The sequence below is a fragment of the Rhopalosiphum padi genome, chromosome 1 (assembly GCF_020882245.1).
Source record: "Rhopalosiphum padi isolate XX-2018 chromosome 1, ASM2088224v1, whole genome shotgun sequence".
In the NCBI taxonomy this organism is placed as follows: Eukaryota; Metazoa; Arthropoda; class Insecta; order Hemiptera; family Aphididae; genus Rhopalosiphum; species Rhopalosiphum padi.
In genome coordinates, this window is record NC_083597.1 from 5869016 (window position 1) to 5882522 (window position 13507).

Sequence of the window (13507 nt, forward strand, 5' to 3'; positions counted from 1 at the left end):
GAACACTTACAATCCGGCTTGGGGGGGGGGGGTGTTAGTGCTGCGAAGGGTGGAAGGACACGATTCTCCGACCGTGGGACGGCGTTTTTCCTCAGTTTTCTCGCTACCCATGCGCGCACACACACATCCCATCCACCCACGACTCGTTCGCCCATCACACGACGGACTCTCCGCCACGAATCCTACAGAAAAGGACTGTCAAACTTACGCGTCATCAATCTTACCTCGCGAAGCTCTAGCTTCTAGGGCGGTGCATTGTGTGTTAGTCGCGCGCGCATTATTGTATACGTTTATACGTCATCGTCGACCGATGTTTTTCTTAGTTTACGACGGCCAGAATCGCTATCTGCGCACACAATGTATGTGGTTTTTATATGGTGTATTTTTCACCTCGGCCGCTTGACTATATATATATATAACTATGTACTCGAGTATGGCGTATAATATTATTACATCGTGGATGTGGAAAAATGTATAATAATTTTCTTTTATCGCTATATGATTTACAATACATTACCGCAGTCTCGTGCAGCTGCATAATATTGTCGCAAACGCGATGCACACGATGTATTATGTGCACTGTTTATTATAGGTACGCGCGTATCATATCGTTATCGTATACTGCTATGCACGACGACGTTACTTTATTATCTTCCATAATAATATAATCTATGAACATCGTCGCGTAAGACGGCGCCGTGAATAGGCGATTTCGCTGCGTCGGTGTCATTTGACGACGTACAAAACGATCGCGTGATGCAGACGTTCCGATTTGGCCTGTGCGCTGTGTAGTCTTCGGTGCGCGTCGCGTGATCTACGCATAATACAGCCTAGTGCCGTAATGTTATTTCATAATAATATTATCCATAACGGACGGATATAGAATATGATTTATACATTACTATCGCGTAAATACCATCGAACACTGTGCGTTTTATCGAGTGTTTTATAGTTACGATGTGTATTTTGTGTCGCGTTTGAGATCTTATTTAAATAAAACCCCAACTAAGAAACGCCACGGCGTTTTCCAATAGCGAAGGCATGACAGGTATTGACGGAAATTTCAAGAGACATGTTTCTGCCCCGTTTACTACGTACGGCGGCACGCGATAATTATAAAATCGTCGCATTCGACCACTGTCTTGCCGAAGAATCGATCGCGACCCCGTCATTTTGTTCTCCCCCCCCCCCGAGCTACACGCAATATAACGATAATGTATACACTTCATTATCTCAAGATACGAAAAACATTTGTCATACAAAATTCGTGTAAATAACACGACTTTTGCACAGACGCCAGACGCGGACGACGCGATATAATTTTATTTTTATTTCTCGCGGCGTGAGAACGTTTCCCGGACTGTGCGGGGCTAGGAGGTGCGTGGCGGTCTACCGTCCATGAAAGAGAGACGATAAAACTTTCGACTGCGCCAAAGTGCCCCGTCCGTATCGTAATGTACATCATTGTATTGTAAAGCCCAAAGTACTCGTGACTATATCACTGGACGAAAAGAAATTAACGGTCGTAATTCGATCCTTTGCCGCGGCGCAACGTGCACTTGTACAGGTCAGACGCGCCGCGTATTAATTTCGTCGAGTCCCTTCACCCGGCCGTGACCGTTGACATGAGCGCAAACGCCTCGGCACTCTGAAAACAAACAAAAGCCAATCGAGAAAATTACTATACATATATAAAACGGCTGTACAAGATGTTTCTATAATCCTACCGTAAACTTTGTTGCCCGATCGAGGTGAACCAGAAGATAGATAGACGCAGTTGGAGATGGAACGAGATGCTCGTTTATAGACTCGCGGTAATCACGATTATTACGGGACATTCCAACGTCTTGTTTTACACGGATACTTACGTGTGTGTTTGTGCATACTATTATACGATCAGATGTCATAAAATATTATATCGCCGGAGAACGTACAGGTCATTAAATATTGACCATCTGACCCGCCGACTGAGGAGTACAATAATATTATAAACGGCGGTGGGCGTGGTCTTTAATGGAAATTTATAATTTAGTTCGCTAATGGCTTGGACGCAGAATACTCAGACAATAATAATTGTAGTCGATGACCGCGGGTTGTTTTTGTGGGATTCGAATGGTTAACAGCTGTCGTCCAGTATACATTCTGTATAATATTATGTAACGGGTACATTTTGAATTCTTCCTATTCTATGTCAGTTAAACGTATTTTTAAATGTGTCGACGTGTCGTTGAATAAAATTATCTACGAACGTTTTTATTTTCTTGTCAAATTGAACACTAACACATTTGTATATATGCTACAATAATGAACTCGTGTATACTATATGTTTGTATTTAGTCATAAATTATTCACTAAATCCCATTATTTTTACACATCCAAATTATGATGTAATCTGTCTATTTTGCATTTACTTACCATTCAAACAAATAATCTATTTTTAACTTTAAATTAAAAACATTTTTTTTTAAGATACATACTTCTACTATCATGGTATAAGAAAATATCGGAATTCAAAGTTAAAGAAATAATACATTTATTTTATTGATATATCATTAGTATAAATAAAGTTCTATTACATTGTATTATTCTAGAAATATATTTATGTTACAATATATATATAAACTGCAGGTAAAGTAAAGGATACTAATACAACGTGTAAATGTTATTAATATCATATTCATTAACACATTTTGAATACAATATATTTATTATAAATTAATTTTGTAAACCTATCCTTAATATTATGAATAAATTATCATAGAATTCTAATACTAATGAGTAATTACTATTAAAATATAGACTTATATTAAGTATATTTTAGTTAAAAAAAATTATTTTCTCTCTTTTATCCTCGTAATAGAGCTTAAGTTTACTGTGGTCCGGCAACCGCTTTTCATCCTTAAAAATTATTCTAATTCTACAATTAAAAATACAAAATTGAAATAAAGTATTTCATAAAAAATAGCTACAATTAAATAACATAAATGTATTTGCATTTCTAAATATAATAATAATATATTATATGTATATATATATTTAGATCTATTTTTATCAAATAAAATTACCTTATCTTATCTTATATAATATAATAATCAGTGACAGAAATAAAACATTCTTACACAAAATATGTTTTGTATTAAGCAATTTTGGCACTTTTTTAATATTCTTTAAATTCAAGTAAGAATCATTATTTATATTTATTATAATACACTTAGTTTTTTTTCACAAGACGTCAAACTAAAGGTTATTTTTTGTCACTCCTCGATAAGTGGTAAATAATAATTTTATTTCGTCGATAATATTTTGTCTGTAGTTATTGATTTATTTGTTAAAAGTATATATATATATATACATAGATATGTATAAGCTGGTTGACAATTATTAAAAATTATATTTGAAAAATACTTTCATTCTATTTTGAAAATCTCTTTCATTTTGTTTATGTTTTAATTTAATTTGTATGCATTACACTTGATTTTCAATAATATTTTTTTTTTCGTTTAACCGATAGCAGAAGAGATTCTGTGTAAACAATACTACATTTCTGCCTTATTTTATCGATGAATACGAAGTCTGCATAAATGACGTAATACATATAGTACACATAATACAAATAACACATTGGGCGATTGCCGGTTGTGCTGCATCACATTAATCTTTTGTATTTGATCCAAGTATCTCGGGCGCAACAAAATAAAATTTCCTGTATTATAAATCATCTAGAGCTATTGACATTTCGAAATTATAGTGAAGAAAAGAAATAACGTAATATTTTTGATTAAGTACTATAAAGTGTATATTATCGTTTTATTATAATTATCAATAAAAACTACAAGCATACTTATTTAAGACAAAAGCTTTGAAAAAAAGATAAAATTTTATATAGATTTCTATCAAAGGATAAATATCATTTTAACACTAATAAATATATTTTACAAACTACTTTAAAAAGTTGAAAAAATAATTTCTGTAGGTATTTTATGTTTTGTATTTTATAATATTTTAATCCTTTTACGATTTATTTTTCAATATGTTTATATGATTGGAGCATGAGAAATTCGGCTTAGTTCGTACACTAGTTGCTGGACGTACGTCAAATTATCGCATAATAGTGTAAGTTACAAAGACGATACATTATGATGAATGTCACAAGAGAACTTTTGCGACGGAGACGAAAGCATAAATCGTGGACGATAATTTCAATAAAAAAGTTGTATGGTCAAGGTCGTTGTAGAAGAATCGATGGCGATCTGCAATAAGCAACCATTATATTTATCACACTAATTTTTTATCGAAAATAAGCGGTCACACACATACATTAGTATAAAAAATTGCATGACACGCGTGTTATTTAGTGCGGGATATGGATGAATAAATTGAATGGTGTCTAATGTAAGCCATACAGGTTCAGTTTTTATTTTTCAATACCGTCCCTGTTTTCAGCATTGTGTTTGGAAAAACTCCAACGAAACGTTCTTTGTCCCATTACACAAGTCGAATTGTGTTTTTTACTTGAATGGAAAACAATAGTGGAATGAAAATATTTATATTTTTTTTCGATTTTTATTTTCTCGGTGAATGGCAAGATGATAATCAGAAAAAACGAATTTAACAAATCATTATTAAAAAAAAATAACATATCAACGGAGACAACAGATTACATATTAACAGAAATGGTTACGGTTAAAAAAAAAAATTAATTAAAATTTGCATTTTTATATATTACCTCGAGTATATACTTGGCTAGTGAAATGCATGTGCGTTATGTATGCAGTTGTGCTCTCGTCCGGTACGTTTATACGTCTATATTATTGTTATAAGATACTACAACTGTTATGTCAAATTATGTGATCCGCGTGACGGAGGGGGGTGTGGGCAATTTTTCAAAAAAAAAAAAAACGGATGTGTAGCGGAAAACAATAAAACGGGACACGATGGCAGTAAATAACATTCTCCGATACCGTTGCGCGCGCCGTGTATATATAGCAGCACTTTACACGCGTCATTAAGTCGACTGAAATGTCCGAGTAGTTTTCGATAATAATTGTTCTCAAAATGTATCGCATGCCGTTTTTACGAGGAGATTACACGCGCGCGCATTAGCTAAAAGTGGGATCAGTTAAAGTCGGGCACACTATTTGTTTTTACGTTTCCCCGAGATACGCGCACACTACACAAATGTAATCGTACTGATCATATAAGGCGATTATCTTATAGCAAACCAGACAATGCCACGGGGGAAATGTGAATATTTTTTTTGTTTTAAGTGTTTAAAAAAATACACTATTTTACATTTTCCCGCGATGATATTGTTATTATGTATATCTCTTTCGTCCACTCTTGTTTTTATTATACACAATCATTTTTATTATTATTATTTTTTGTATTTCAAATATTAAAAGAGACGTACATATTCAACGTTCATTCGCCGACGTAATACGTCTGGCTTATATGTCCCGAGTAATCGGTATACATGCAAAATTAATTACAAAACGTGTAGATCAGAATGGAAATAATAGCTGTGGCACCTACCAACAACGGGCGTACAACTCACCCTTTGTTGGACAGTCTAACGATCGTGTCTAGTACTTTTAGCTTCTAGGGGTGTGTATGTGTGTGGTCATCTTTTCGTACGCATTAGGTACCTATCTACTGTGTATAATATGTTTAACTGATCGCCTGGGATTTAATAAATAAATAAAAACGAAGTACTCGTGCTATGAATGACCAATAAACTAGAAAAGTTCCACGCATGGCTGGTGGTTAGTTTTTCAATTTAAAAACTTTTATACCGTTATCGGCAAACGATGTCAGATTCGGTACGGGTAAGCACTCAGGTGAGATACAGAAAGTGGTACACTCACAATGAAACCAATAACAGTAATAGCAATTTATATATAACCTTGTTTTTGCAATACATTACCTAAACGATGCATTAAAAGTGAAACGAATCGAAATCATTCAGCGTAATTATTCGGCTACGACTTATTTATTTCAATTTATTGTTCTATCCCTAACACGATTACATATTATGTCTAAATAATTACTTGTTAAACCATATAAGAATTTTTTTTTCAACATATAACCATAGGAACACCTAATTTTTTTTTATCGCCCACGCTCCCGTAGAGGACGGTCACAAAACATTAGCCTGTTCGTGTCATTTTTTTGTACTACACTACCGTACGTTTAATTATTTTACCCCTCGCACTGGTACACCTACATAGAGGGAAACATTAAGTAAAGTGCACAATTAAAACCAGAAAAAAAAAACGTGATATTCAAACCCTTATGAAAAAGTGTACATTATAATATTATTATGATGTCGGGTAAAAAATAAAATCAATTAAAATTAAGCTCTTCGTGCTGCAGAGCTGCGTTATACATCTCTAATTGTGTATCGACAATTATTATTCTTCGTAACTATCTGCTGTCCCTTATAATATTTTATTATTAATTGGACGGAGGTATTTGATTTAGGGGAAAAAATTTTAGTTAAAAAAAAAAAATGGTTAGAATGTAGCACGCCGTAATATTATACAGTAATAAACACGTGTATATATATATACATAGTATTATGCTCGTCAATTATGTAGCCTCGTCGTCGTAGGTCATTATGAGAGGAAAATGTACGTACGCTGCTTGAATATTGTTTAACTATGGTAATGAGTTTTGAAAACGTAGAAACGAAACTAGATTTAAAAATGATAAAAATATTCGCATAGCCTCAACCGTCCCGCGAATAACGTCGCCGTGTTTTAATAATGACGTTTCGATTATCGCGAGGAACTAACGACATTGGCCAAACTTTTAAATATATCATTACGCAATAATATCGTATTATAATGTCAAAGACTAATGGAGTGGTAGTAAAATTATATCGTATTACGGCGATAACACCGATTACTCGTGACAGACAGACGAATAAAAAAAAAAAAAAAAAACACGGTTTTTGATAAAACGATATAATAATATTGGCCTTATTCGTTGTATCAACAACGCTGCGTAACGTTTTCACGTGACATTATTGCCACAACGATAAATGCAGATGTTAAATTATTGAACATTTTAACCATAATAAAATATATTGTAATGAACTTATACTGCTATCGCCTAACTAAATGTTATTATTTATGTTTCCTTAAATAGCGTACGTAAAATATAATGATTACAATATTATAAATTAACTTAAATCTTATAAACACGGATAATTAATATTATAATAATATTGTTTCGTTAAAACGCGTACTAACGCTCTTAAAATGTATTTGTATACCTGTACAGTATTACGCCTATCATCGTTTTGTATTGATACGATACGTATATAATAACGCACGAGGGCACGAGGGGAATAATGCGTGTCACGAGTCCGTTGCGGCGTACACAACACGATTTATATATTATTATTATTATTATGGTTTTCGATAAATGTTATCGGCGTGTTCACAACACAGTGACTTTGGATAACGTTTCATGGTGATTAATATATTTTATCTCCACCGTGTGTTTTAAGTTCAGAGAACGTGACGCGTCCATATCGAAACCCTATAGGCTATCCTCTTTATCCGAAATCAGAATGAGGGACGGGTCATAATAATAACATACCTACAAGAGGAAACATTTGTATTGATTTGTTATCGTCACTGAAAATCGCGTTTGAAATATGTGTCCGAAACCGTGGTCATTTATAGACGGGTTGTATCGTCTTTGCAGTGAAACCTAAGGATGTACGCGATTCATTTATTATCATTGGCCGAACTCGTGAACGCGTTCTCGCCAAATCGAATTATCGTCACAGACATTTATCCCGATCAAATCCAAAACACACTGTACTATACAGGCATAAAGCTTATCTATTCGACTTTCGTTATATAACATTGATTATTATTATTATTATTATTATTATTAGACATTATGTTATACATTTTTATTATTAAATTGAAATTCGATATTATATAAGAAAATAGAGTTTTTAGTGTAATCAAATTGACATACTTACACATTTTCACATTTTTATTACCATTATATTATTTTATTATTCTACTGTGACAAAATTTGAAAAGCAATCATTAAAAAGAAGAAAAACAAAAATATTAAATCATTTTTACCACTGTTGTCGTTTGACACGAATTAAACTTAAACAAGTCAAATAAATGTATTTGATGGCCTTATAATGTAATATAGCGTGTTACTTAGTCGTTAACAAAACGAGTAGACCAACGAAACTTGGGTGTAAGTATTGACATCTGTGGTCGGAAACATTTCTGGTGCCTATTATTAGGGACATGTTTAGAAGTGTATTTAGTATTTTAAATTACATGTTAGTACAATTTATATTACCTAATATTATAACATTGGATATTAGAATTGGTTATTATTGATATTTTTTTTTTACGACAACGCTGGATGTGATTATTGCGGGTATGGTGTATTTTTACGTACTCTATTGAGGATTCAATATATTAATAATTATTTTTTATACATCAAGATCACCTTATTCTTATGCTTGAAATATAAATGTATTTTATAATACATATACTATTATTATTATGTAAATACAATACATTCTAAATAACTCAGACAACGATCGTAGAGGTATATGAATAGTAGCTATATAGCTCTACAACAAGAAACCTGTGTATAATATAGGTGACACACCACCTTGGGCACATAATCTTCGAGAGACTGACAACACGACGTTTCTTCGGATTTGAAATGATTAAGCCCGGAAATATAATATTATGACAACGTACAATATGTCGTTTCACTGGAATTTTGTCACACTGTACACTGTCACACCCATTGACGTAAAAGCTTGTACCTACGATTGTTATTTAAAATATATTGTATTTTCAATAATATGCACCTAACACCGTGTACCTATATAGATTTTTTAAAAATAAAATAAAACCTTGATAACATAAATTGTCACTTAAAAAATGCATTAATCATACCTAAGTAGCTCTAAACTTTGAATATACCTATTATGCCTCAAAATTAAAAATCCGAATATGGTTAAATCCGAAATTTAAACAAAAATAGTCTTAGATAAAATATTAAATCACATCACTGTATACGCATTATGCACGAGGACTAGGGATTATTTTTTTTTTCTAGGGGGGAGGGGGGTCAATTTCCGTGAGTGGCATATTTGTACACTGAGGCCTATTTGTGTTTGTTATTTTTTGTAATAAACTCTGTAATGCTGTAGAAAAACTTTTTCTAAAAATTCGTTATTATGCTGCGCCAATCACATAGGTAGGTACGTAATGTAATTGAACTAAAAAGCACGATGTCCCCGGGGGATGTGAACATGTTTCTTGAAAATAAAATGTGTAACTTATTTTCCTTTGTTGAATTTGTATTTCCCAATTTAATTATACAACATGTTTAAATTTAATTTCAACAATCAACTAGTTGATATTTATAATGATTAATATTATTATTATTATTATTATTATTTTTTTTTTTTTTTTTGGAAGGGGGCACTTTTTACAACGCGTTAATAATAATAATATATTTTATAGGTACACATGACATAGTAACGACATATATATTATACACACAATATTATAATTTAAAACAAACCAACGTAGGTCACGTGGCTAGAATATTATTCAATCCAAAAAACGTATGCGTGTGTAGACTTATCTTTAAAAATGAAACCCGTATATTAAACGATAATGTATTATAATAGTTATATTATTATAATATATACGGTCGACTCTCGATAACTCGGATTCCGAAGGAGATAAAAATAATGTTGAGTTATAATTTTTATATTAAAGTCGTACGGCGTCGAGCGTAATATACGGATCATAGGCATTTGTTCTCTAAGACCGAAAAAAAAGAAATTTGGTTTTTTTGTTTTTTTTGTAAGTCGACCTGCATCTTAACAATATACGTTTTGTGGACGGTCGGCCGCACACGTAATGGTACACGCAACACCATGACAATAACACGATAATATTATAATATATTATGATATCGCTAACCACGACATTTGCCGCAGAGTTGGCACTGCGCCGCATTAAACGTTGCTGATCCTGAGCATGCTGGACGACGGGCGGCGTTCGGCGGTCACCTGAGCGATGACGTTGTTGAACGACGGCCGGCGGTCCTTCAGCGTTATGGACGTCGGGCACAGGTGGTCCATGCCACACGACGTGCGCCGGCCGCCCGCAATGCCGCCGCCGCCGAAACCGGAACCGCCGCCCAGCGACGTGGACGGCGTCATGAGGAAATCGCGTTTGGCCGAAGCCCACGACGACGACGGCTGGCCGAACGGGACGTCGCACAGGCACGGGGCCGGCGGCGTGTTGGTGGACGACGACGACGAGAAGAAACGTTTTTCGGACGGGACGGCCGCGGAGGCGGGCGACGGGAACAGGCTGCACGACCGGCGTTCCTTGACCGCGGCCACCGACAGCGAACCGTAACCGTAACCGCCGCCGCCACAACCGTAACCGCCGAACGACGAGTTGGTCGTGGGCGCGGCGCACGACACCCGGCGCTCGGCCACCGCGGCCACGGCGGCCGCGCCCACGGTCATCGGCAACATCGACCGGCTGGTCCGGGCGGGGCCGCACTCGTGCTGCACCAGCGACTTGATGTCGGCCGCCGACTTGGCCTTCCGCGGACGGCCGGCCATCAGCGTGCAGTGGCCGGTCAGCTGCGACGGGCCGCACGAGCCCGGCAACGCGCCGCCGCCCGCGAACATGGAGTTTTGCCGCGGTCGGATTTGCAGGGCCCGGTGCGTCGGCTGTATCGTCTGGAAAATGGCTGACGGTTCCAGGCAGCTGTTCACGTTGAACTTGGAGAACGACGTGCGGTGCTGTAAACGAATAAATTAAAAAAAACATTTTAGTTTTGCGGAAAAAAAAATATAACGAATGGACTGTGTCGGCGAGATAACTACCGGGAAAATTTCCGTGGACTCGAAAACGTTTTATTATTATTATCTTCGTCATAAAATAGGCATCTCGGTTTTATTTTTACAAAACAAAATTATACATATTTTATTTTTGAATATTTTAAATTACAAGATACAGCGGGGGAGGGGGGAGGGTTTGGGTCCCGGTGGTAAATCCCCCAGGTAGTTGGTATGGACTGGTGCGGAGTTAGTGAGTGAAACGAGCCTTCCACATCCTTCCTTAGTATAATAATATTATACAAATGTTTACTATTTTCATATCGTAACACGTGAGTGTGGCAAATTGTTGCATGAATTATGCATATAGGCTACTCGATCGATTGACAAAACCATCAGCTAGACGACATTCGGACGATAGGTCGTTTTAAGCCGTCGCAACTTCAAAACCGTTATCGTTATATTATTATGGTTACAGCTGAAATCGCTATAGTTTATTTGGATGGAATAATACGTCTACTGCTAAAAATTGTGGAATTTAAAAGGTACACTGAGAATACCGCCATGTGCCGGTAGGCTATATATATAAATAGTAATCCAATAAAAATCATCACGTGATATATAATTATTTTTTTATGATAACCGAAAATGAAAATAAAAAATACATTATAATATATCGTTTTGATTTTGGTAATCATATAGGACAATTATACTTGTAAGAATTTAATATGAATTGCCAAAATAGCACTAGAATTCGGTAATTGTCAAAATACCTTGACTATAATAAGAACACGTGTATCGAAAATATCATTATAACTATTCTACCACGGGTTACTTATTTGTAAGTATTTTCGATTGTACAAAACGAGTATGTCAGACCACTCGTATTGTGCATGTTCGCAGGTAGTTTTTATTTATTATACTCCGTCCGATTAATTCTTATAAAGTTTTTCCAGTAGGTTAACTCTATCCCCGGGCTATTTGAACTGTGTTCTTTGAAAGTTTCAAACACGACTTTCCTGCAGTCGAGGGATGTGTTCTACCGACTATAACTGTCTTCACTTGTAAACTACCGTGGATGATCTCCCAGCAAAAGCGAATATAATACTGAGGAAACTAGATCTTTTATAGTTTATTTGATTTTATTTCGTGTTTATAATCTATTTTATTTTCACAAAATATACAGCTAAATTATGCTCGTACTCTTCTGATAGAGTTATTATCCTTAAATACTTTTAACCTAACCTCAGAGATTAGAATTTGTGAATTGTGGCACGAAAGACTAAAATACAAAAGATAACTAAACAGTCTAGTATGCTGTTCAAATTAAAAGTATTGTTATTGTTCCTTTACAAAATAATATTTAAAAACATATTATCAAAAATATATTATATTATCAACTATTAAAGGCAACATTTTATACCTATTTCAATGAATGTTATAGTAGGTATATAAATTATTACATTTATCATTTAATGTCCGCATACAATCTACATATTGTAGCTCATAATCTAATAAGATTAAAACGACTACCGATAATATTAGAATAACGATTTGAATGTAATCCGCTCTTTCGATATTAAGATGTTATATAATATTACACAAAACTATTAATAGTCCAACATCTTTTTATATAAAGTTATGATTTTTTTTTCGACGTTTGCATATAACGTGTAATAGGTTTTATGTAAATATTAACTATAATCAGAGATAAATACTGATAATCCTTATTTTATGTAAATATAAGTTATAATAAAGTATCAGATAATATTATAAGAAGATTGTATTTCCTTAACTTATAGCTGAAAATTTAGAACTAATAACCTAAATACAATTGTATTTAAATAATATACTATAACAATAAGTAAGTTATAATACATTGTATTTATTCACTATTTTAATATTTATCTCTTAAAATACGTATTTGGGAACTTAAAAATTGAAATAATATTAAGATTTATGTAGGTACGAATAATTATACAAATTGTAAATAATTTCAGATAATCGTGTTAATAATATGTATATTGCACATAATACCATATTGGCTGGTAATAAAACACATTGATCCTCAACAATTATAATAAATAATTTTTAATTTTGTTGGATTTTTTATAGTTGTATTATGAATTATAATGTTGTGATAGTACGAAAAGAAAAAACTACTATTTATTAATATAATATTAAGATAATCGTAACTATTAATTTTAAAAAGTAGATATTTCTGTATAGCGCAATATATTTTGTTCATATATTATTTTCTCGAAGAAATACAAAACAAACCAAATATAAGTACATATTATATATTTATATATGTATACGTACTGTCATAGTTATATAATATCATATAATTTGTACAAATATCAACAATACTATAACAATCATTATCGTGATTCAAATATTGATTGATATAAAATTATACTATTATTTTACACCTATGATTATCTCAGTGTAGTGGCTTGGTGAACATGACATTTTTTTATAGATTAGTCTAATATTTCACCTACCCATCTACCCCGATAAAGGAATTTACTGTCATATTTTTAACTACCTGTCGTATTAAATACTAAAATACTAGTTAATACTAAATTATTACCCATTGGCCATTACCTACTCGCCCACCCGCTGCTACTTAAAAAG

General features: G+C 33.9%; 1 protein-coding gene across 1 annotated transcript in view; it reads right to left on the bottom strand.

Moving 5' to 3' along the window:
* Positions 1–2509: 2509 nt before the first annotated feature.
* The window catches only part of LOC132930557 (uncharacterized), a 79798-nt gene continuing 68800 nt past the window's right edge, over positions 2510–13507 (bottom strand). The window contains exon 4 of the mRNA XM_060996493.1: positions 2510–10834. Within this exon, the coding sequence (XP_060852476.1) occupies positions 10031–10834 (804 nt within the window). The 3' untranslated portion in view covers positions 2510–10030. The remainder of the gene's footprint in view (positions 10835–13507) is intronic.